The sequence below is a fragment of the Pectinophora gossypiella genome, chromosome 8, assembly GCF_024362695.1.
Source record: "Pectinophora gossypiella chromosome 8, ilPecGoss1.1, whole genome shotgun sequence".
NCBI lineage: Eukaryota > Metazoa > Arthropoda > Insecta > Lepidoptera > Gelechiidae > Pectinophora > Pectinophora gossypiella.
Window position 1 is genome coordinate 4,119,742 of NC_065411.1, and position 27,229 is coordinate 4,146,970.

At 38.8% G+C, this 27,229-nt stretch overlaps 1 protein-coding gene across 1 annotated transcript in view; it reads right to left on the reverse strand.

The window, feature by feature from the left end:
• Positions 1–976: 976 nt before the first annotated feature.
• Positions 977–27,229, reverse strand: part of LOC126368957 (meteorin-like protein) — a 35,764-nt gene continuing 9,511 nt past the window's right edge. Inside the window, exons 2-5 of the mRNA XM_050013223.1 lie at positions 5,783–5,988; positions 5,126–5,413; positions 2,044–2,194; positions 977–1,249 (exon numbers count right to left, since the gene is read on the reverse strand). Coding sequence (XP_049869180.1) covers positions 997–1,249; positions 2,044–2,194; positions 5,126–5,413; positions 5,783–5,988 — 898 coding nt within the window. The 3' untranslated portion in view covers positions 977–996. The remainder of the gene's footprint in view (positions 1,250–2,043; positions 2,195–5,125; positions 5,414–5,782; positions 5,989–27,229) is intronic.

Below are 27,229 nucleotides of genomic sequence, written 5' to 3' on the forward strand. Positions count from 1 at the left end.
CCACAATTTCACTAACAACTAATATGATTTACAACGGTTTTATAAACAATATAAGCTAGCTATATTTTGTACAATATTGCATTTATACGCAAGCTGGTTTATGGCAAGTAATAAAATATATTTTCTCTACATTATATTCGTTGTAATACTAACAGAAATCAACTGTGATCACAGTTTCTCGCAACTCAATCAAATTAATTGAACAAAACATGTCAATTTGCTGTAAAAGCTAATTCCACTACGTCATTGGTGTTAACTACCCTTAAAGGTTTACTACACTCAAAACTTAAGGTTGTAAAAGCCAATAGCGCGTTATTATATCACAAATGATTACCAACTATTACCTGACCAAGTAACAGAGAATGTTCTCAAACTTTAGTTCGTCTTACGTTATCAACTCACATTATCCACATTACATATTGGATCACTAGCGCTTCTATTCTTCTGTTGTGGTAATAAGGGACTTAGTAGGCTACGTTCGCCAAAAACAATATAGGTGGCGTTGTACATCTTTAACGTGATAATTACCTATTTTCTCATTACTCGAGTACATCATCATCATCAATTTAAGAGCCACGCTCTTGTCGGTGTAGCATTTTCCATTCCAGTCTATCAAAGGCCAATTCCTTGACTTCCCTATAAGACACGACGTTAACCTTTTCTACTAATCGAGTACATAATTATTCCAAAATACAATGTAATTTGGATCACATTATGTATAGAATTATGTTGCTACCTGTATTGCTTCTCTTTATTTTGATCAGAATAATGGGTGGGGTGGGTGAAAGATGGAATTGTGCCTGGGTGTAATAAAAAGGGTGATGATGGATGATGGGGTATTTATACCCAATTTGATTTATACCCAAAAACAAAGATAAAAGATACATAATGTCTGTTACCCAGAAATATATACAGCGCCATCTATATTGTTTTTGAGAAACGTAGCCTGAAAAGTCCCTTATTATTCAACGGTCACTAACGTCTGGGCGGCTACCACTAGTGCTGTAACTGACAGAGCGCAGTGCCTTCTTCATTACGTCTTTTAACAAGTTTAATCCAGTCTTCTATCCGGGGTGAGCAGACGAGGGCATATCTGCCGAGTCGCCGGCGCGCCGTGACCAGGAACTCCCCCGCGCCAGTGGAGGCTCCGCATATGGAGGACACATGTATATGAGCGTGGAGGCTACGCCCCTTCCGCCGCCTGTGGTTCCGATGTGTTGTCTGCTCTATCGCATTGTCGATTTCGTACCTGGAATTACGACAATTATAGATTAGGAAGTTGTTTTGTGGAAAAACAAAGAATTCAGTTTCACGTGTTTAAATACAAGAAAACTGTAATTTATATAGAAAACATATCTAACGGTCGACGAACACTCTTTTCAAACTCTCATGTGGACGCACCCACTGCACATGAACGCCTGTCACACCGAAACATGAAAAGAATTCAGACAAGAATTATATCGACACTTCGACTAATAGACGCAGCGAATGCTACCTACGTGGATAAACATCGCACGACTTTTGGTCAAAGCAAAAACCCTAGATATAATTCGGTTGCAGAGTCTCAACGGCTGATCTCTCTATACAACTCTTTTCATATCCATTTGTATGTCAGGTATAGACCCGACATCAAATATTAGTCAAGATACGAACATGTTATCTTAGATGAATTGGTCAAATACCTAGCTTTACCTAAGAATAGCCCCGATTCCGCAGACACCTAATTTTATTTTAAGTTACACTCGTCATTTTCTTATCCATGCGAATAAAATAGGCATCTCGATATTATGCATTCCGTTTAACGTGCTGTTTACTTAATTCTGTCGGGTTATTGGCCGATGTAAATTTTTTACCGCTTGTTTTAGATTTCTGCTTAAAATTGACATGTGTTCATAAATTTTATGCCAGTCGATTACCCGTCCATTTCTTTTCCGGCGGATAAGAAAATAACAGGTATAACTTAAAATAAAATTAGATGACGTCTGCCGGAATTAGCACCATTGTATCACTTGCATAAAGTTGCGTATAATATCGATCACTCACCTATAATACTCTTCGTTTTCATCACCGTCGCCGAAGCCGTCGTAGCGGTCGTCGCTGGCGGTGGCGCGGATCAGCTTGGTCAGTTTGAGGGTCAGCTGCGTGCTGTCAAGATCTTCACGCTGTTCGCTGCCCACGAACAACCCTCGGGACACTGCAACAAGCAATGTTGATTGTTAAAGTGTGTATAGGCAGGCAGGCAACTTGACGACCTAGTCAAATGAAATACTTTTTTCGTAACGACTCATGAACGACAGAAAAATGTATGTAACTTCGAATTGCGAATTAAGAACGACAAAGTTTTTCCCTAGATTTCACGCACATACCATGTAGGTGGATAATCGTAATTATTTTTATAATATACATAATTTTATGATAATTTTACATATTCAAATATCGAATTGCGAATAATAATAATGCGAAAATATTAAGGGCAACCGTTTATTTAAAATGATAAAAATTGTTATTTTGCTATTTTTCCTCTTAATGACGTCACTGCGACCGTTATTAATTCTTGATATTTTAGGTAACTTGTCATGCAAAAATGCCTCTACTAAGGTCGCGGTTTCTTTGCGATATTATTATCTAATATACTTACAGGGTGTTAGTGACATCGTAACAAAAACTTTGAGGGGTGATTGAGGCCATGATTCTGAGATGATATCAAGTGGAATTTTCCGTCGCAAAAGTATGGAATTGAAAATAATTAAAAAAAACACAAAAAATTTCAGGAATATTCAGACTGAAAATTCCACTTGATATCATCTCAGAATCATGGTCTGAACCATCCCCCTCAGTATTCGTTACGGTGTCACTAACACCCATACCTACTTGTATGGCTACCGTATGTACTTGTGTGGGGTGTAAGTGACATCGTAACGAATACTGAGGGGGATGATTCAGCTGATTATTCTGAGTTAATATCAAGTAGAATTTTCCTTCGCAAATAAAAATAAAACATGAATTTTGCGACGAAAAATTCCACTTGATATTAACTCGGAATCATGGTCTGAATGATCCCCCTGAGTATTCGTTACGATGTTACTTACACCCTGTATTATTATTGCGATATTATTTATTATTATTCTATTCTTATTCAAATCTGTCCATATACCTACCTGTCTCGCGAGTCTAATACACGGACGTAGATTTGTTCCGAGAACTAATGACTGTCGCCTATTGTAACCATAACCGTTGCAATAGCTTTTTGCCCTTGTCTTGCCTTGTCCGTGAGTAAGCGCAAATGTAGCAGCGTTTTTTTAGGTTGGTCTTTGTTTGAGCAAGATAAGTGAATAGTCCACGTTCGGTCATCAACCCATCGGAACGATAATTACAACCAAGGCATATTAACTAACGAACTATGTGTTTTAAGTTCGTTCGAGTCTAGTTCTCATGGGGTTTTCATGTCTAGTTTTTGAAAGCTGTATGGTTCAATCAACCTATCATTTTGGTGTTTTTGTCTATGTGGGCATTTAAGTGTTGGCGATGCTCTTCTCGATGGAATAATACGGCTGGACAATGTTATAAACGGCACTTTTATTAATTTTATAGTTTAAATCTAACACACGATACACATTAGGTATTGCAGATTGTAGAAGAAGAAGGCAAGTAGGTATTGCCATACTTAAATATAAAATATACTCAAAATATACTTTTGTTGGGGATGTCAACAGTCTGCTTATTTTCTGTTTCCTTTCTAGTTTACTGCAGTACTGCCACAGAACCATCTAATAATTTTGCATGTGTATAATAATTTTATTACTTTTAACTTGTTTAATTCATAATTTTCTAAGTTACAATACAATACAAACACACTTTATTGAACACAACATACAACACAAGTTTTACACAAAAGATACACGAAAGACACATACAGTACAGTCTACAAGTTCAAGTTACTTAATAATATTGTTATAATGAAGCTGCTATCGGCTCTTACGTTGCTGTGCCCTTGCAGGGCGTCACATGTACCTAATACCACGTATGTAACACCAAACTGCTTGTGACTTTACAATGAATAAATGAATACCCGGATATGACCGTATACCTAATACTTTCATTCTGTTTTTTATTCCGACCTCAAAATTTTAAACTGAATTGAAACTAGCTTGTCAATTGCGAGGTTTCATTAACAAAAACCATATTCAGATGTGATTTTTCAAAATGTGTTCCCTCTGCATACCTGCGTACAATTTCATCAATGCCACGGTTTATGTCTTTGTAACAAAACGCGTAATTTATATCCAAATGTTCCACAGAATCCAAATTACATAAATGTCATTGTTTTCAAAACAAATCGTTCCAAACGCAATCAAAACTCCAAAACACGAGTCCTAATGTAGACTAATGTCATACCGGGAAAAAATATCAATAATTGTTATGTGGCATGACAAACAAAAATTTCAATGTGACTAGAGGCGGCTAATAACGTGCCTTCGGGAGACCGCCCACCGCCCGCGGCCGCGGTGCGCGCGCCCAGCCGCGCAGTGACATAACTCCGCTATTATCATTTATCAAACGAGAATAAAAAGCACTAACATCAGCTTCCCGCTGCGTCGCGTGCCCATCCAAAGTAAACCCGTCCTAGCGACTCGACTCCTTATTATGCCAGTAATTGAATCTAGGTAGCCCTCGTCCAATCACATTGCATATGCAAAAGCTTCCGTAAATCATAAACCGGTATAACTTGCAATTTTATCTCGCCTTCTAAGAACTTATCTCGCCAGCACTTAGCGGAACAAGATAAAAGGCAGGGGACAATGCGACCGCAGCATTTTTTGTTTTTGCCCATTTTTGTAACTACATAAAACGAAAGAAATTTTGAATTTCTCCCGAAAAACGCGTTCTCAAAATGATAAATGTTAAACATCTCGCGGTAGTTTCGCGGAAGATTAAGTATATTCTTTTATAATAACATTTAATTTAATTTGAGGCGCGAGGAATCTCGATTATGGCGACAAATTGTGCGGTGGCCGAGCCGGGCTTCATTAACATTCAACGGGGAGCGCGCCGCTTCTGGTTTTGTGCTCGCTCATTACTGCGGCGGCGGAATATTACTGTAATGTTGGTGTAATTGGAGACTCACCGAGGTCGCTGGTGCAGAAGGCGAGCTCGAGCTGCTCGTCGGAGCAGGGCCGGCAGTCGGCGGTGGCGGGGTCGTAGTGTTTCTTCTCCAGCGGCCGCACCTCGTACTTGAACATAGCCACTCTTCTATTCACTCCCTCCTCGGGGTCGGCCTCTACATACAGCGCGGCGCCGCCCCGCCGGCTGCGGAAGCACCTCAGCTCCCGAGGATCGCCGTCGTCGTGCGCGTACAGCGGTACCAGCCTGTGCTTGTTTTCGACGAATATTCGCGCCGGGAAACTTTCCGGTTCTGTAAATAAGGACATTCAAATGATGACTCTCTTTCTAGTGGTCTTATATATTTAATTGGGAGTGAACAAAGAAATCATCTAGCTGGTTGTCTTCGCCCTTTCTAACACAATGGACAACAGGCCTACCCTCGATCCATCTTAGAACTACGTATTCAAGGGCTGCAAATTGTTTTCTGATTACTTGTGGCTCTGTCTAACCCACAACGGATTACGAGCGAGGATGTGTATGAACAGTGAATTAGAGATAAATTCCGGTTCAAATAATCACTGAGCTATTATTAGGTGATAAGTACGTGGGTACATATGTACGTAGTTAAACTAACTCAATGCAAATAATTCCGGTAAAATAAAGTGTCGATGAAACTTACGAGTGTCGTTGCGGTCGAGCGTGTGGAACAAGTCAGGGGGGTCTGGTCGGCGGATGACGCGGATGCAGACCTTGAAGTCCCTCTCGGTCAGTGGCGGCTGGAAGCTAAGCCGCAGGGCTCCGCGCGGGTACAGCCACCACACGGTGCCTTCTTGACACCGCAGGTATACTGGCGTCACCCCGCGCTCCGAGCTCAGCGTCAAACCACTGCAACAATAAAAAATAACCTTAAACATTGTCATTTATCACTCATTTTAAATGAAACCTGAACGGCCTAATTACGTTACGGAAACCACAGGGGCTACGGTGCATATTTCACCCACAACGCTGCTCGACTGCGGGTTGCCATTCGCTAGAGCCGAGACCAAGATGTTCGAAAACTCCGACTTGGTTAAACGTCTTCAATCCTATGTTTCAATAGTTGAGACCGACAACTTTACTGGCCTCCGAAGGAGTACAAAACCCGAAATGAAAGACAAAATGTCACCCTCAAACATTTGACATTTATCTTACATTTAAAATTATTCAGCATAAATTATAATGGACCAGGCAGGCAACATACCAATGAAACTCCCGTATGCCTAGTTTTGGGGCTGGTTTATAAATACGCTGTATCGGAAAGTCGTCTTAATCATATTTGGACAATTTGATTGGACTGGGATACCGGCGACTACCGAAGACATTAATTTTTAAAAGAAAGTTCATTACGTATTCTGTGTCTGGCGCGACACGCCGCCGAAACGCTCGATTATTTGACTCGAGGAAAATATTCAAACTACCTACATCAAAATTGCCACCGTTTCATTGCCTTGTTATTTTTTATGGCTTCAAATTGTCATCATTCTTCATAATGCTGAGAGACTGTTAAGCATTCTTTAAATGAACGTTGCGGGCGCCTCGAGCATCGTACCGCGAATCTGTTTTAAATCTAGATTTGGAAAGTTTATACTGCCGACGATGGAACAGCGAGAGTCAGAGATTGTTGCGATGGAGGTGTCATTTGCGGGCGGTATCTGGAGTGGTCGAGTGCTCCCATAAACCAGCCGGCAGCAGACAATAGTATCTGATCTGCGATGGCACGTGGGCCGGTGGCGCGGCGCGGGCGCAGGCGCGTCGAGTAGCGCCCACGCGCGGCCCACTCGCTACACAACACGCGCCATAAAACTAAGATATACGACCAAACCCGAGTATAAAAGATGCTACGTTAAGATTTTACATGACTTGATACGACACCAGTAAAAGCACGACAACACTTTTTATGTAAAACTCACTCCATCCTATTGTCCGCGGAGTCTGCGTCCCTGACGCCTTTGAAAAGATTGCTATAAGATATTATAGTCATGTTAAAGCCCTCACGATGTTGCCTGTCGCATACATTTACCATTCGGTCATTGTATGTAAAGTAAAAGTACGCATGAATAAAATGAATCCGGATATACATTTTCGATTCATTACCAGCGAATTCGAATGGTAAATTGAAAATATATTTCGACTGTAACATGGCGGGGTAATTGAGAGAATTCCTTAAAGGAATAAATAATATGGTTTGACAAGTCACTTCCTTAATACTTTCACGTCATCAGGGACTTTACTAATCCTCCCTAATGGGCGAGGTTGAAATATGCGTGTAGATTGTAGCAACAAGTGTGTGGGGCTCATGTGGACTGGCTTCACTAGACACACGTGGACACAGGGGTGAACAACTATGCCATTAAAATACATTAAAATAAATGATCCTACTACCTGCAGTGATATTTATTGAATAAGCTTAATAGGCTATCATGTTTTATTTTCTTTGAATATTTTATCGTGTCAAGAATTGTAATATTTGATTGTTTGCTGTTATGATACTTACTTATTCATTTATTCAAAACAGTTTTTGTTCCGTGATGTTTTATAGATTGATGCAGACTTATTGCGTACAATTTTCCTAAACTATTGTAGGATTGTTAAGACGAAATAAGTATACTTAGGTATTAAAATGTTGTTTAAATACAAACAACCCTTATAACGCAGCAACCCTGCGACACCTACATTATCGGCTCGCGCTAAAACAAATACACAAAAAGCTAAACTTATAAAAACGGCACCACTTTTTTTTGTTTCCAAACATAGGCTAGAAATAAAAAATGCGACTCGGAGGGGTGTTAAACTAAACTTTAAGCGACGTGTTCCGCGTTAATACTCGTTTTATGGCGGGATTTTTTTTTTTATAAATGGAATCCTAATCGGATTTTATTCATTAAACCATGACTTACGGATCTTAGAAGTTTGAAATATTAACTTGCTGTGAACATTGTGATATAAGTTACTGATATTTGCCAACTAAAATAGGTACATATTTGACTTCAGAAATTGTCCCAGTACATATGTTACCAGTATACTACCTACTAGAGCTGTGGTAGTCGACAGTCGTGATCCATTAGGTCCAAAACGTACAAAACAAAGATTATCATCGCGAGCAGATTCAAATTGAGGCAATCCCTGGCCATTACGAGGCAAATGACGCGGGCGCCGATACCGGCTAAAAGCCACTAATGCATCAAGCGACACCCTCAGAAACAGTCGTACTCCCTCGCACCCACCGGCTTTTATATACCCTTATCTCACTCGTAAAGGTCCAAAGAATCACCACTAAAATGAAGTCACGCGCGCAGTCAAATTAGTCCTCAAGAAATGTACAAGTTATTATAAATCTGATACCCGCTGGCGTTTGAGTTTTTTGTTAAAATCCACTGGGAGGTTTCACAATTATGTTATGTTATTAATGGTTACAATAGAAAAACGTATTGCAAATCATAAAACTAAGAACCTTTTAAAACCCGCAATAAAACCGTACGTGTTACCCTGGCACAATAGTTGTTAACGCACTTGTGCTAATGTGCCAATTTGACTAATGTTCAAGATTTCAATACCATTAAAATCCTTTTAGAAATATGTGGTCTTAGACACGTTATGCAAATGTTATATATTTATGACAGTCGACAAAATTGCGACTGTTTTGTTCAAAATGCGGAATTTATTTATAGAGATGATACTTTTGGACCCTTACAAGTAGTGACATCCAAGACTATGTTATACGTACGTTACTTTTGAACTTGAGGCCATAAACAATTTTATCGGATTGTAAAAAGTTGGATTGCCCCTCAATAACAAACAACACAGCTCTGGGGCCAGCTAGCGATGTAAATACTTGTAAGAATATATCAAATAAACGCGATATCCAGTTAATGTGAGCTTTTATACGAATGCCAACAAGCTTTTATGGTTTAGGAAACAGTAAGGACAGCGTGTTATCTGCGTAGAAAGTTCGTTAGTTCACGATAACAGGTCCCATAAAGCTTTTATCGTGGAGCCACAAAGCCTCGCGAGAATAATAAAATAAATGTATATCTTTTCTACGAAGAGTTTTATTTATTCTCGCCCAAAGCAGTCGGGCCGAGATAACAATGCGGCGAGCGTTCAACCTCTTGCCGTGACAGGGTTGCATCGCGGAACTTTCACTAAACCGTTACCTAACTAAATAATGGGCCTATTAGAACTTTATACAATTAAAATATTATTTAAGCTGTTTGCTTACAACGCGTAAATAACGTAATAAAATAAATACTTGGCAATGTGATTCTATAATTACACACTATTCGGCTTTGTCATATAATTGCTAATTGTTTGTCTAGTCCTTAACCATCCAAACCTAAGTAAGTCCTAGTAGAATGTAATTTGGATTCTTATAAGACTTGACCAGGACGGCTGCCAGCCCTGGAGGTGACAGCGGGCGCGGCCCACGCGCCGCCGGCGGATTGTCAATCCCGGCCTACTCGTACGTGGTAGGTACTACACGCTCCATAAATTATACCCTGCTATGTTGTTACATTTACATTTATTACATTATACTCAAAATAATCTACATGGCTTGTCATTGTCATATTATTGTTTGTATGACATTTATTCATTTGGTTTGTCGAAGTCATAAAAAAATCTATTTACTTACTTATATATATATATACTTTAGTTAGGTAGACATTTTTGTCCCGCTAATTAGTTAATGCCATCTGCGGCAATCTACAATAAGTCACGTAAAAAAGATGTTTCATGATTTGCTTGCTTTCTATAGTAGAAGATATTTATCCCTACTTTGCCTGTGCACAACTTATTGATATCATAATAACTAGTTTAGGGTTATCACTGGAAACCTGTAATTAGTTTTCAACTGTTATGTTTGTCTTTCTGTATTTTATAACTGTTGATTTTCCTTAAATAAATAAAATAAAAGTTAGACCGTAGGCAAGTACGGTCACGAGTACTAATATGTATACAGTTTGAAACCATGTCATATTAACTATTTTAACAAATTAAACCGTAGGTTTTATTAAATGTCAAATATGATAGTGCGACAGGGTTCTAAAGTGGGTACAGTACATGATATTGCTCATGACTGTACTTTACTACTTACCTATAGTTAGTTGACTTGACATTCTTACTGTCCTGTCCTGTCCTGTCCTGTGTGCACTTAGCTACATAGCTATCTCATTAGCCCCTCTATAAAATTGTAAAGAAAAGCGTTCAACATCATGCTCCGTATTGTGTCACTCCACGCACACATGTAGGCCTACAATAAAGGTTTATAAACTTTCAACAATCGACTCTACAACCTTCTAATAAGAACTCACGCGCACAAAAGCGGGTCGTGTTGTTTTTTCGTTTGTAGGTCACGTCGAGAGACACGATGTAAGACATTGCTTAGCAAAGCAGTTCCGTGATCTACTTTTGTTCCACTCTGTAAACAACAGAGCTTAATTTCACGACCGTTACCTTTTAGAGCTGCGTTTAAATCTTGATAGCGTGCAAACTGTGATACATAGATGCATTCGATTTACTTATAAACCGATTGAAATTCAACCAAAGTTCTTCGAAATGATGAAGAGTCGTTAAAACATAAAGAGGAATGTATTATTTCGTCCAATATTCGTGTAACGTCGTGAATCTTGATGGATAAACCCATAAAACCTGTCGAACACTTCGAAACGAAACTTTATTGTAAGTGTCAAAGCATGTATGGTGTATTTCCGTAAGACAATGGGCGTTGGACAATGGTGCGCGGCCGCCGCGGGCGGACCGGCGCAGGCGCACAGCGCACGTGCGTGCCATTGTATTCATATGCGGCATAAACCTGCCCATGCTCATCCACAATACAGCACACCTATTCACTTCAGCCTACGCTGTATTTATAGCCTATTATGTAGAGGTAAAAATATGATTTCGAATTCGTACCTATATTTATAATGGTACTGCCTGACTGTACTTGTGAAAAATGTAGCGCGTACCAAAGGAAACAAAGCACACCCAGCCAAACAACAATCAACCAATAGGTATAAGATAAATTTTCGAATAAAATAAACTCGACACGATTCAGAGTAATGACGTGGTTCACTTAAGATTTGTGTAAAATAGCGTAATTGGCGTAGGCAGGCCTAGGAAATAGCCTGAGTGGTACAATCGCTAATCTCGAAAGAGTGAGCCACTGAGCCTACAATTTGCGAAGCGGCGTAGATTGGCGGTTGTGCAGTAAACTGTCTCGGGCGCATGCGTAGTGAGCTGGAGGTGGACGGCCCGCGCGAGTGTGAAGTCTTGATAGGAATGAACCTCAATAATGGCATAGTATCGTATGGGCTGATTCGTCCTGATTGTTTAATGGGCTCACTCGTGCGCGCGCGCGTGGGCGACTCTGTCACCGCCTGTAGCCGCGTAATTGCATCTCTGCACGTTATAAATCACTGTTCACTACAACTAGCAATACCCATAAACTCTAAAAAGCTTTTTTACTATTTCTTAAGTAGGTACTTACTGCTTTTGGTTTAAGAAGTCGATGTTTTGATGTGTTGATAAAATATGGGTTTGATTTATTCTTAGGCCCTAAATCCCTTGGTTATTTTTATCAAAGATAATATTTGAAAATGGAACAAGGCGCGAACTGGATGAGAAACGAGACCAACTAAAGAATGAACCGCCTTCCAACATATTTTATAACTATGTCAACGGTTCCCTAACGTGTGTGCATTGCTCGCGGACATTACCGCCAAAATTGGGTATATTAGTCACAAGAGTTCACCATCGAAACTCAACTACGTAATGCAGTAGCAGTCGACGTTGCCGAATACGGCAAAGATGACATTAATATATATATAGGTTTAGAGCGTTAATACAGCTATACGCAATACCAGTCCGACAGACATACATAACAGAATAATCAATAAACAAATGACTGAGTATATAATTAAAGCATATAAAGTACATCCCGTCGTGCATGACGATCGTCTGCAAACAACTTCCGAAGTACTTATGTAAAGCAATTGGACCAATCAGTGGCGAGATTCCTGCTCGCTTTGTAAACAGAGCTAACGAGTATGACACGATCGCTCGATGCAACCGCAACTCGAATGCTTCGTCATGTGTGCACTGGCTAGTCACCAGTGGAGCGAGACTCGACCTGACTATGACTAAGACTAATTAGTACCTACCCACTACATACTTGAACTGATATGTGTAGGTATGTAGGTTGAATAACAATTACTATATGCAGTGTCGGCTTTTTAAACCCCACTTCTTATCGTGTGGGTTGTGAGGTGGAATACCAACCTCATCAACCCTGGTTATTACTCCCTGGTTATTGGTTATTACCAAAGGCCCGCGACATGGCTTATGTAACGACTACATACTTACATCAGTAAGTAGTAACCGGGACCAACGGCTTAACGATCCTTCGGAAGCACGGATCGTCTTACTTTTGGACAATCAGGTGTTCAGCCTATAATGTCGTAACCACACTAGGGATCACGAAGTGATTTTTGTGTATATGTCCCCACCGGGATTCGAACCCGGGGCCTCCGGATCGTGAGCACAACGCTCAACCACTCGACGGAGGCAGTTATATAACCCCACCATATTTATCTATCTGCATTCAAACCGATAGAAATTCTAAGCCGATTTTCGGTTCGGAATATCTGTTTGATCTGATATCAATAACATCATTAAAGGTTTATTAAAGGTCATAATCGCACATTATGATCGGTCATTAATTATGTGCCTATAAAACCTAAAGTTTTATTATTTACGAGTTTATTAATTTCATTTCGTAGAGAACTTTCCTTGGTATTTGGACCGTTGTATAATATAATGATGAGTAGTTCATGCAAGTTAATTAAAACGAATATATTCCTCAAGTGTCGCTAATAAATCGTAGAAATACTTAGGGTGTTTTTTGTATGCCTCGTTCTGGCTAGCAGGGATATTTGGGAACATGTGTGGTCGGCGCCGGACGGCGTCATCGCATCGGCGCCGGCGCAACACATGGGATACAGCCAAACCATAACAATACCTAGTAATCATTTATATTTTCCGAAAAAAAAAATAGACTAGACACCCAACTGGGGTAGTCAGAAGTCCAGGCGTCACACAGGCATCGCATGCATGTTTCATCAAGCTTCATATTAGACCAACGTGATTGGCGGTGAGCAGTATCGCCGACTTAATGGTCGATATCCAACTATCTTTATAATTACAGATTAAATAAAATTAAAAACAAAAAGTTTTGGAACCTTGTCTGTCTTGGCTGTCTTTGTAACAGCAAAAAAATGTTTACTTTTAAAAATGCTGTATGGCACTTATATTTAAAAATACAAGCGCAGCAACTTTAACTCTGACCTTCACTCATTAAAACAACCTATCGAATACCATGTTGTGAAATTACGCCGTAAACCGATTACCTTTACAGTTTTACATGAAACATCATTATTTCTTTTGACTTGCTGTATACAAATTATGCACTATAAATTGTAAAGATCAACTCTATAATTTAAATATTTGACTTGAGTTTATGGTAATGAGTCCACGCGAGTGTCATAAAAAAGCGATTATTAATTATTTTTGGTAAAAAGAAATATAATGTGGTGTTGTATTTTTGGGTTGTAAACCCGAATGTCGGTAAACGTAACCTGCGATTACAATATCAAGATTGATTAAGGTGTACAATTAGAGGAGAGGGTTGTTTAACCTTTAAATTTTAAGTGTATAAAAGTGATTCGAATTATTGTAAATAAGTATTAGGTGCGCATTTTTTGTGATTTGATACTTTTTCAAGGCTGAATTTTAAAATTATCCCGATTTCTAACCCGCTCACTTAACTTGAAAATTTGACATCTCTTCTTCTTCTATCGTGTGGATTGTGAGGTGAATTACCAACCCCATCAACCCTGGTGTCAGGATTGCACTAAGCCGCCATAGGCCCCTGACATGACTCATGTAACGACTACGTACTTACATCAGTAAGTACCAGGCCAGTTATTCTGTGCGCCATGTGGCCGAACCTTCAAATCGAAGTTCGGTTTTGCTAGCCACATTAGAGCCTATCATAACATCGACCTGGGATAGACATTTAGGAGTCGCCGTCGCCGGACACGGCTTGGATGATGATGATGATGATGACATCAGTAAGTAGTAAGCGGGACCAACGGCTTAACGTGCCTTCCGAAGCACGGATCTTTTTACAACAATTTGACATGAATTCGACAATCATAGGTTTAGGCCCGTGCTGGATTCGAATCTGCGACCGTACAGTGAGAGTCAAGCGTTCTTCCAACTGGGCTACCACGGATCATTATTTACGGCTTACTATGTATCGCCATATTAATATTTAACATAAGCTCACGACTATATCCTAATTGGGGTAGTCAGAGATACATCCATCGCAAAGTGAATTAAGTAGCCGTATTCTGTTGGACCAACGTGATAGGTGGTGATAGATGTATTATTTACTTCATCTATGAACACGTCTAGCTTATAATTTATCGTCAAATTATAAACCTTTAATGGTGGTGTCAGTTATATGGTTCTCGAAGCGTAACGTAATCGATGTGTAACTTATCAGACGTACGCCGTAATATTTTTTATGCAAATAATACGAACACGAAAGAGGTAGTAAAAAGCGCATGGGAAAACACATTGATAAGATGATAGAGAATGATTTCGTCGTGCGATCACATGCTTTCACGCGCGGATCGTGGGAATATCTCGTGATCCATATAATTCTCAGGCAATCGACAAATTGTTTGCCAATTTGCCATAAAGTTTCGATAAGAATTTCAATCGCCCCCGGATAATGTCCAAAATTTTATATCGCCGGCCCGCTGTCAAATAAGCGAACGATAAAACGGTCTCGTATTACGAGAAATTTAATTAAAAACCAAGTGCGAAGTACGGTACTTGAATGATATTCTGACTACATTTTAATTTAAAATATGATTGCTTGAAGGATCGCGACAAAACAATTTGAATGGGTTCTTTCCAGTTTCCTCTTTTAATTTCCGATACATTGAACTGTGTTTGTTTACTTTATAATTTTATTTAGATTAGATACGGGGTGATTCCCATGACAAATAGGTCATTCCCATGCACTGGCACGGACAGGCGCCGGCGCAGGTCCTGATAACGTTTTCACACGCTATCAGGCAACGTGTCTCTCTCTTCACCGCTGACAAGTGTACTTGCATGTCAACCAAACGTCAATCTCTACACCTCACTCTGTCATATTTATCTAACAAATGTAAGTATCTAGAAAATAAAATACTTTTATAAATTCGGTTTTACGTCTAATCTTCAATTTTTTTTTAAATACTAGCAAAAAACATGAAAGCATCCATTATAATTTATCGTAATTGCTAAGCTCAAAAGCTTTAAACACGTTGAAATATGTTTATAAGGTCTTGGGTCTAGTGATTTATAAGAAAAAACAATTTAGAAATAGCAAACCTTTAAAAAATTATGTAATGACCAGTTAAACTGGTTCACAAACATAAAATTTGTCTTTAAAATGAAAACAAGTAAAATTAATATAAACACAAGTCGTTATGTAAAAACTATTCGAAAGTGTATTGCCGGTATAAATTAAACGTCAGAAACTGGTCTACCTTCTAAATTTTATTATATTCAGGTTCCTCGAAGCTTGTCAAAGTAAATCAGTTTGCAATCAAACCGATATAAATCTATGAGTATTAATGTTCGGTGCGATCGTAAAATAATCAAGAGCTTGTAGCAATCGAAGATTTCGATATGTACGATAAGATTCTCTGTACGGCCGATGCACAGAAATTTACATAAAAGCGATCGCGTCTTTTATAGCAGAGTGTAAGAAGTAGGGCATAGATTATAAGGTGATAAATAAGTAGATAATCATCAGATTACAGCGTTTATAACGTTGCTCATACATTAACGATTACGCTATGGATCGCGAGCACACATTTGCATACTTACTGGAATTACTCGCAGATGTTCATACTACCAAAGTACCTACCTATACTCATTGTATTGAATAATTTCGTTGAATGAAAATTCTCAGACTTGGAATCGAATAGGTGATTAAATACAGATGTTGTGACACAGTCCCTTCCCTCTATTGTTTGACATTGTGAGATCAAAACAAGAGTACCTTTCAGAACGAAATGAATGAGGTGAAACCCAGCTGAATGAATCAATATGACATAGAAAGAAAAAAAAACGTAACATAGCATCGCGCCTGGGGTAGGCAGAGGAATATTTTATTTTCTTTTTTTTACTATACCTATACTACTCGTATTATTTATTACATACATGAAGAAAAATTTCATTTGACCAGGCTGTATGGCTATGTTCCTTTGCCTGCTCCTTCTCGGGGCAAAATTAACCAAAAAATAATAATATTTATTACATTTTAAGCTAAATACCTAGCTTGATTGTGCTGATTGTCTTGTGGTGCCCTGACAGGATTCCTGTTTGTACTTTCATATTTTTTAAGACCTCTGTAATAAATGCCATAAGTATTATATCTTATTTTAAACCACATGATATCAATTATCCATCATATCTAGAAGGACGCCAAAATCTACTAATCAACCTGCCTGCCCACAGAACCGAACAGATTACGTCGATTTATCTCATAACCACAATAGGTATTACCTGACAGAACCTAAATGACTTTAAATTTAGAAGGCATTTAAATAATTCCTATTATTTTATTTCTTCACATATCAAAAATCTGTAAGTTAAAAGTAAAAGTGTCATATCCTACCACCTGTATTCTAAGATGTTAACTCGACTCTTCCACCACTCGACTCGATCTTAGATGAGCATTTTGATATTTTAAATTGACATTTACGTCCTCGACTCACAGGAGTCGAGCATAATCATACTGCCAACAAAGTAATGAGAAATTAGTGATTAAACTTCAGATAGGCGCCTTCTAAAAAGAACGTCTAGGGCCCTGTGCCGAGGTTTTTCTTGCAGCTTCTTTTCCCCGACTACACTGGTTGTGAGAAGCTGCAGTAGTGTTAGGCGGATGAGACGTTCCTTATGTAAAAATTAACGATTCAAAGTGTAACTATGTTACCTACTGAATAAAGATATTTTTGAATAAGAACGATTTTGAGCTGTGTTCGAAGTCTTCCTTAAGGTCGCCTCAAAAGAAGAAAGATTCGAGCCAGGTTCGAGTTAGCATCTTAAAATACGGGTTGTCTCCATCCACCCGCATGAGAAATGTACGGCGCATGCGTGGAATACGCAAAGAGACGTGAGAATTGCGTGTGTGGCGATCTGAATACTAAACGATAAACGCTCAGTTTCGTTGCCCCATTTGTTTAGTTTGCTTTCTAGCCGCCTTGTTCTCACGAACCGTGTCACTTTGCTGTCGCTGACTTATGTAACGTCATGTAATGTGTGGAAGCGTCGTCATAAAGCTTTAATCGTGCTGGTTCAGTGGTAATAAGATTTACTAAATTGTTCAAAGATACTTAGACATACATAAGCTCACGACTCCATCCCATTTGAGGTCTTTTTTTTTTATTCGGGTAGCTTACAGCCTCTTTTACAAAGTAGATATTTATATGTGTAAACAAACGCCAATTACAAAGCTACCACAGGTGAACCTAAAACATTTTACATGTCAAACGGACTCAGTTACCTAACCTAAAATTAAATAAGGTTCCTTGTTCAGCAAGTCATAAGCTCACGACTATAGCCCAATTAAAGCAGTGAAAGGTACATCCATCGCAAGATGAACTAAGTACCCACACCTCACTGAGCTTTCTATTAGACTAACCTGATAGGTGGTGAAGATTTAATAAGTTGTTCAAAAATTTTTCAATATTATTTCCACGGTTTTCCCTGAATGGGACATATACAGGGTGACACTGTAACTCTGAGATTCTGAGTTGATATCAAGTGGAATTTTTCGTCGCAAAAGTATGGAACTGAAAATAATTAAAAATGAACACTAAAATTTTCATGAAATTTCCGACAGGTAATTCTACTTGATATACGTATAAACTCGAGTCATGGTCTGAATAATCCCCGTCAGCATTCTATACGGTGTCACTAACACCCTGTATAGGCTTATGTATAACATGTGAGTGGATAAGTTCTAAGTTTTCGATATATCATTGACCTTGACCTTCAACAAGTTTATCCATGATAATTACGTTGAATAAATGATTCTGATTCTGATTCTGATATCCATATTAAACATTACATACATTTATATAACTATTAATTAATTTCATACAAAAGACATCAACGCGCTTTACTTTGAAAGTGATAACTGTGATAAGACGTATCAATCTAAGACTTGCAATAAATAAGTAAATTAAAACATTTATAGGTAACAACATAAAAAAACATCACGCCTGTATCCGCGAAGGGGTAGGCAGAGGTGTATAGAATACACACCCTCTCCTCGCCAGCTGTTTAAGTCCCTTGTAATATTGCCAAGCTTATAACCGTAAGTAATCCTTATTATTGTCGAAGTTATTTCATAAAGTAACTGTACACTCGTAGGATATCTTACCCTAGTGATGACCACGGATTATTTTTTTGCCTTACATGTAATACCGAATTATCTAATAAGATCCAAACATGAATTCAAACTCATAAAGTAACACATATAATTACACAAGTCATTAGGTACAAAATAATATTTGAGTGGGACCTATCCTGAAACTGACACCCTGGAAATAATAACGGTTGTCGATACGTTTCACTTCTTTGACGTACTTAAATTGTCGTAAAGAATGAGAGCACGGTCCCCATAAGCCACAAATTGCTGGTCACCCACAAAAACGGTCCCATAACAAAGTGGTGGGGAATCAATACGGGCGTGTAATCCGTGTCCGGAGTGGCCACAATACGCCAGAATGCGCCGGAGTGCGTCACAATGCGTTGGAATGCGCCGCCCGCCTTGCTAGGCTTCCTCGGGACAAACCACAGACTCATAATCTTGGGGGTTAAAATAGCCACATCGAAGCAATTCATCTAAGAAAGCAATATTGCAATTTGACATTTGCACATAAAAAAGTAAATGCGCAATGAAAACAAATTTTAATGTCAAATTGCAATACTTATTACTTTATTTGATGAATTGCTTCGATGTGGCCATTTTAACCCCCTCTTGTAACATAAGATGACGTGACGTGAGTATTTAGAAGACTATCTAAATATCTTCATACATACATGCATAAACTCACGCCTATTTCCCACCGGGGGTGAGCAGAGACTATAGAATTCCATTTGCTTCGATCCTGACACACTTCTCTTGCTTCCTCCACATTCATCAATCGCTTCAGACACGCACGCCGGTTCAGAGTAGATCGTAAATCTCTTGCCTAGAAGAATTAAATTATATACATAAATAAGATCACGCCTATTTCCCGTTAGGGTAGGCAGAGATCACGGAATTCCACTTATTACGATGCCGACACTACTTTCGCTTCTTTCACTCGTATCAAAGACTCATTAAAGCGTTTCTTAGTACTTTTATTGCTTTTTGTATTTCTTAAGCGATGGTTGGTGGTATAGCTGGCAGAGGAAGACCTATCTACATACGAAGGACGTACATTGGCTAAATTGGAGATGTTCTTAGTAAAGGTTTAGTACCATTTACTCTGAACCGACGTGCGTGTATGAAGCGATTGATGAATGTGGAGGAAGCAAGAGAAGTTTGGTCAGGATCGAAGCAAATTGAATGCCATATGAACTTTATGTAAGTATGTATGTTCTATTTCTCTTTTGTGTTGCATTTTTGTATTACTTATATGTGCCATAAAGTATTTGTTATGTAAAGTTTTACTCTTATAAACTTCGAAATAGTGGATATAGAAAGTATAGGTGTATTTGTAGAGTACAATAGCAGGCAGCCGCCGGCGGGCGGTCTAGTCGCGCCGCAATATTTTCCGCATTGAGATTGCGTGCGTGCCCAGAGGCTGCTGACAATTTATAGCAGTACAACTCACGGGGGTGGACTTGTACTACGTAGTGTTGCCAGCTCAATAAATAATTAAGTCGAAACATTAAGGTCACATCAATTAATGATTTATACATTACTAGATATGCAAGAGCGAAGCCATCTGACACAGGTATTTTGTACACCTATCTACTAGGTAGGTCTTAGCCGTAGTCTATGGATTTACTTTTGTAAGCCACTGAAATAAACATTTTTTTTCGCATGGTAACACTGTAAATACATAAACTCACGCCTATTTCCCACCGGCGTAAGCAGAGACTATGGAATTGAATTATCTTGCTTCCTCAACAATCGTTTCATACACGCACGCGCCTGTTTATATTCAGAGTAGATCATAGTAGTAGGTATATTGTGTTCTTAATAGTATACAGGGAAATAAATACTACCTACGTAAGACCAGAATAGAATAGTAGTAGAATGAAATCTGGCCACTACAAGAAGAAAAAGAAGTTATTTTCATTTAAGTAAATAAATAAATTTAAGTATATTATATTTTATTAAAATGTGAATTAAAAGTAAGATGATATTTTAAATAAACTTTCCGAAACCAATTTCTTTTCTTGAAGATTATATGCATAAAATGTTTAAGTGAGCGAATATACCTACTTGGGTTTTTTTCCTTAACCCTCGCCTTACAGCCTACACAATGTAACTGGAGAGTCGGTTTACGTTCCGCGTCCAGGCTGGTTATTAACGGGCGCGGACGAAGCCTCCAGCTATTGCCAATGCAGCCCTGCTAAACATGTATGTATTATTTTATGACCGAAGTCCGAGCCTGGGCCTTTGTTCAGTAACGGCCAATGGCACAGACATTCCGGCCAATGAATGGTTTATATTACTGTCTCATGAAAGGCATAGGACATAAACGTATTGATTACACTCAAAGCATTATGCTATTGCCAATTGCCCATCAAAAAAGATCCGTCTTTTAGTCGCACGGTTGCAAAGAGGACACGAGAAAAACGTTTAAAAATGATCGCCAACAATAAACGATTATGATAATTATAACATAAATTGAAAAAATAACAGCATTTCGCAGTTTAACGTAACTTTTTAATTAGCATTTCGATATGTATAGGATAAAACCGTAAGAACACCTGTTAAAAGCTTTCCTGACTCGAAATTTTGTTTAATGTTATTTTAATTTCCATACATATGCTATCACGCCATTAATTCAAAGTAATTTCGATTTTACGGCTTAACGCATCAGATAAGCTCATGCTAAATCTGCCTCCGTGAGATCTTATTTGGCGAAGGCGGTTTTTATGCGGTTCATTTGAATAAAGCGATAGCGCGCTATCGGTGTCGAGTGCTATAAAGTGCTATTGCGATGCCTTACAGAGCACGTGCACGCAATGACAGACACGATGACGAATGCGGCGGACTCGCCAAACTAGTCCTAGGCACTCAGGGCACCACAGGGAAGGGAATTTTCAAATGAGGCCCTAGAAAAGGGCCCTTAGCAACACATATTTTAGTAACATTATAATAGCATTATCGTAATATTGTGAAGGAATGAATAAATAAAATCTTACAGCTTTATTCAAACTTACCAAAACTGACAAAAGCATGTCATCTGATTAGAGCTTTCAAATACAGATAAGAATCAATTTTGCAACTTCCGCAACTAAAATAGGCGCGCAATAAAATTTACAGTGAAAATAGGACCATAAGTGGCCATTGCAATCTCAGTTATCGGTTACGACTCTTGTGTCTATTATGGCATAAGTATAACCTGACTTCACCCGATACTCCTTGTAGGCAAACAGCCATTTGTGGCTTGGGTGCTATCGGGTAGAGATGGGCACAGTATACTAGATGCGCGTGAACATTAATTACTTATTACAAAATATTTGAATGATAAGCTAGCAGGTGTGCGGTCAGAAAAAAAAGTAAGTAAGTCAAGACAAATATCAATCGTTGTAACATTTTGCTCTACATACAGCTTGAACTTTGTCTTTCGCGCTATGTTTTTTTCACGTAAAACCTACCAATGTGAAACGTTCATTTATCCCGATTTAAAATTGCTTGACCACTGGTAAATATTAAAAAAAAGTTTCTAGTAACAGACATATAGATAGTGTTTTAGGCACGGGCCTCGTCTTATATACCGAAAGGGTGCGAAACGGACTCTCACGTACGCTACTATAACAGCGATAGAAAAGAAAAAGAAAATAAATAAATCAGCCAGATAATATCTAGTATCAATACCTAGTATTCCTACCTCTAGTATACCTGCGACCACCAGCGGTATGAGTGTGAGTGAGAGCGCTACATCCAAGACTGCAATCGCGGCCTTGCGGCACGCGCCGTCCGCGTTGGTGCATTTGCTTTGCTGGCGTTTATTTTTGCCTAGGTACGTTCTATTGGACTATTCAAACAGACGAACAGCAATCATGTTTCTAGTCAATATACCTACTTACAAGTAAGAAATTCTTACTTAAGTAAGTATACAAGTAGTTTTCATTAGATATTTTTTAGATTTTCCCTTTAGTTCCACGTCTGAATAGTATCAGACTGCAATTCGCCAATTTATAGCGAATTTCCATTTGGTATACAATGGTTTACACTATATCAGACAACAGATCGCTTAAACAATTTGCTGCTATTTACCGGATTTGTATAGTGGTCCCTGTAATTTTCCAGCAATAATTATGTCGCTTTGTCAGCGCTGGGCCTTCAACATTTTCATTTGCCTCCGTAATTACTCTAATGGCAATCAACCAAGACGGCGACCTACTTCGACTTAGATTAATTGCTAGCTGTATAAGGAGATAGCTTCATTTAAATGTACTTTACAGAACGATACAGTAACGTTGCTTTGAAATTAAAATATGACGACCGAGTGAACCCGACGGGCAGCTTTCAGGTAACACAAAACAACGCCTTTTTATACGACAGCCTCCAAATGATGCCCCGCAGTCAAAACACTCGATCGTATTTTAAACGTCCAAATATAAATTTAAATACAACGGCCCGTATTCGCGAGCTTTGGACAGTCTACTATATTATAGTGCTGCAAAGTTTTATTCAAATTCAACGTTTGAAATATGCATCGAGGGCACAGGATCCAATTAGAGTGGCTGATCCAGCGAGCTCGTAAATTTGGCGAAATGACGACAGTTGAGCGTCGCATTTAACTGACCATACTCTGTCTCTTTATTGCCACTAACAATGTCTCATTAATTGTGATTTAGTTGTTTTGTCAATTTGACTGGCAGCGATTATACAAAGTTTGAGATTAATGACTTAAAAGCTTCATGTTTTATAATCTTAAAACAACCTTTAAATCTGTCTGGAAACCAGTTTGCAAATCTTAAATGACCAGTCGTTATGATTGACTTTTATCGGTTTTATTTGCACTTTAAAGTTGTCGATCTTTACAAAGAAATGCGGTTTTTTTTTAAGATTATTCAAAGGATTTAGCTGTCAAATGTTTTATTGTTGGCATGGTATTAGGGGGACATAAAAGAGTTGAATATTTTATTTTGTTAATCGGCTATTAGACGTGCCTCCGCGGAGACGGTCGTCTCGAGTGTTCGGCAAACAATATCTTATTTCATTCTACTCGGCGGCCGTAGTCGATGAACTTATTATAGAGACATCCTACGTATTATTATCTGCAAAATCTCATACAATAAAATACATTTATCACTATTATCGGAAATCTCAAAACGGTACTCAATTTGTTATTATAAAAAAACATTGGCTCTGATTCATTTCTACGTTAAGATCAATTAGAACTCTATAAAATCATTTTCTAATGGCTCTTTAATTGTTGGCGGAGGTGGGTCCACTTTTTATATAAAAACTTATTAAAATAATTTACTTTTACACACAACAATTTTCGTTATTAAAACGAATTACGATTATAAGTTTCAAATAGTTGTTTATAATTTCTAAAGTGGCTTTTAGCTTTTGCGATTTTCTAACTTAAAGCTGAGTCATTGTTTTTTTTTTTATATTTTGAAGGACCTACGTGAGCTTGTTTAGAAACCACTAACCCGAACAATGGTCTACCACAACAGCCTTTGTCCAAGGCACGAGGACGCAAAAAAATATCTGGATCGCGCTTCGAAAGCATAAAGTTTTTTCTCGCCTAATTGACGAGAAGAAAGTTATAATTTCAAAGATACTCCCACATTTGATAGATATGGGTTTATCTGTATCTATTTATAACTATGTGTCGGTGAAGTTTTAAAAACACATAGCACGAAACATGTACTTTCTAAACATGGAAGATATGACACCTCGGCAGTCAGTAAGCACACTCGTCACTCGTCTAGCTACTTGGAATGTGTATTCTAAGTCGGCTTGTGCCGCACATACCGGCAGTGGTAAGCGAGCTGTTTACATAACTCGTTAGACGCCATCGCTGCGCTTGCGCCGCCTACGCCAGCCTCACCAATGCTCTATCAGCCAAATGTTAACAGTAAACACTCAATAATACCCCATTGTACCGTCACGCAGGTGCCTACAACGACTGCGTTTGTCATAATATTGATTTTTATTGCATCCCGGACGTCAAGATCATGCTAACGCTACACCGCGATTGGACGTGATAGGTATGCTTTGTCAAAGTAATAATATTTTGATTGTAACTAAAGGAAGTTGCCGCTTATAGTAACTGGTAAAAAAACATCTGTATTCTATAGTTATTGAAGTATTTCTTTACAAAAATCTGCATCTATAATTGGGAGGTTTGCACTTTGCAAGAAGTGTCCCATCAATCATTACAAACAAAATATGAAGGCGCGGAATGCCGAGGCATTGTGTCTTTTTTCCTGGCACGTCGGCGAGTCACTGAGGTACGCCGTGACGAAACGACACGTAAATGCAATTTTGATTAACTACCGACGGCAGAAAGCTGTTTGCAATCAGCACCAGTAATAATGCAGGATGCAGACGTTATAAATAAATAATGACGCTTCAATGACTCTATTATGAAAGGGCACTCTCGCTTCTTATTTTATTTCGCAATAAAGTTTTTATTTCGAGGTGTTCGTATGGACGCACATGTGCCTACTTAATCATTGTTTGTAGCAAAGAAGATCAACGTAACTAAATATTAACCTCTGACTCTTTGAACTTTCCGTTTTCGTGCAAGTCAAGGCATACATCACGAACTCGGGTAATTTCTAAGAAACGTAAGTACAAACCGTCAGTTGCAATTATGGATCTCATTACTAACCTAATGTAATGGTCGTAAACTGTCGTCCGCGGCTCACAAGGTTTTCGTAACACGCAAACCTCTCGTAAGGAACTTTCACCCGGACAATGGACACAGCGCAGCTTAGCTCACGACAACCAGTACTGACTGAAGTACTTTGGTACACTCAACACTGGATCTGTTATTTACAAATCGTGAAACTCCAAATCTCAGAATTAGACCAACAATTGAATGAAAATAAGAGATATAAAAGTGTTTACTAACATAACTTTCTTTACGTTATTGGACATTTCACGTTAGATATATTCTCACAGAAATTTCGTGGATGAGTGTACGTAACGATCTCTCAGTCACGCACTCAGCCATCGCTCATTGTACGCCCAACTGATGGATCATTCGCAAAAAGGTCACTCTCGCTTGTAAATCAGACATAAGCATGTATTGATTAGACGCTTAACAATGCATGCATGTTGGTTGCGATGCTTAGTGTTGTAACGAGCAACACGCAATAAATTACTATAAGTACCTCAATAAATCATACCGTATTATTGCTCTAGTAGTATGAGGTGAAATATTTGTTGAAGGTTCTTATCAAGACCTAGGGTTTTCGCGCTTTGGTTGTCAGCAGTGTTTTCTTATCTTATCAAGCATACTTAATCCTGCTGGACATCGAGCTCCCCTTGGTTCTTTCACTCTTTTCGACTCTGAGCAACCCAATGCGATCATCACACGATCACATCACCTTTTACAAAGTCTACCTTGCCTTCTATACCCTGTAGACGAGTCAAGAAATCGAGGTAGCAGTGTATATAACTCCCAACTGCACAGTAAATAAGTAAAGTTTGAGAAACCACAAAATGGGCTATTAGTAACAAACCGTCAGTCGACCGACCACCACCTACAATTGACACAAGAAATTCCTTTACATACTCAACATGTGATATGTAAAGGCGAGGCGCGAACTTTAGGGGTAGGCACACACGAGGCGTGAACGCTAACGCGAGGTCCAAACACGGAGGTGTGAAAAGCCCGGTCGTGGTCGTCTTATTTTCTCAACCCGGCTAAGCCGCTTACCGCCCGGACTCATAAATCCACCGCGACATAATCTAAGCCCGTGTTCGTATTTCATGTTTTAATGCTACCGCGTTATAGCGGATATAAGACCAGTCGTAAGCTAATCCGCCACCTAAATCTGTAACGTGGCCTAGGTTTCGCAGTCTATGCGTCATATCGCGCGGTATTCTAGTTTTAATGGATATAATTTATAGAGATAAACAGCTAATCTATTACAGTCTGTTAAATATTCATGTCAATGAAATGCTATCCATCTAAACACGATACCTGACGACAACATAGTGTTTTTATTAAACAGGCCTTTATTACTAATGCGTAAAACTTTCAAAAATATTATCTTACATGAACTTGTTTTAAAAATACTTATATAAAATCCATAACTTATTATAACAACATCGTGTCAAACGCTTCACTTGTTCCGTTCGTTATATCGGATGTCATTCGCATGTTGCTCATATAGTGTTACCACGTGCACTCTTGCGCAGCTTAACCGCGACCAAGCTGAAACTGGGGCCTAATTTGACATGAAATCGAGTCAATTATTGAAGTAAGTAAAACTGTAGATAGGATAGCAGGAAAGACCAAAATCTGCATTGGAAATCTGGTTGGATAATTATCAAAGATATTCTTAGTTCATATTCAACTGACATATTTCATTTTTAATTGGAGAAGGTAGGAGATGGTTGATAAATTCAATAACCAGGCAGTATCTTAGCGCATTGTAGAGGCGATTGTCGCCGATGGAGAGGTAAGACACCTTATTAAACCCAGTAAAGCCAATTTAGCTTTATCGGGAACAATCTCAGCTCTCGGCCGCCCCATTGTTGTGTCGCCAGGTTTATACCCCGTGCCGTGGTGTAAACAAAACCAGTTAAAATATGAAA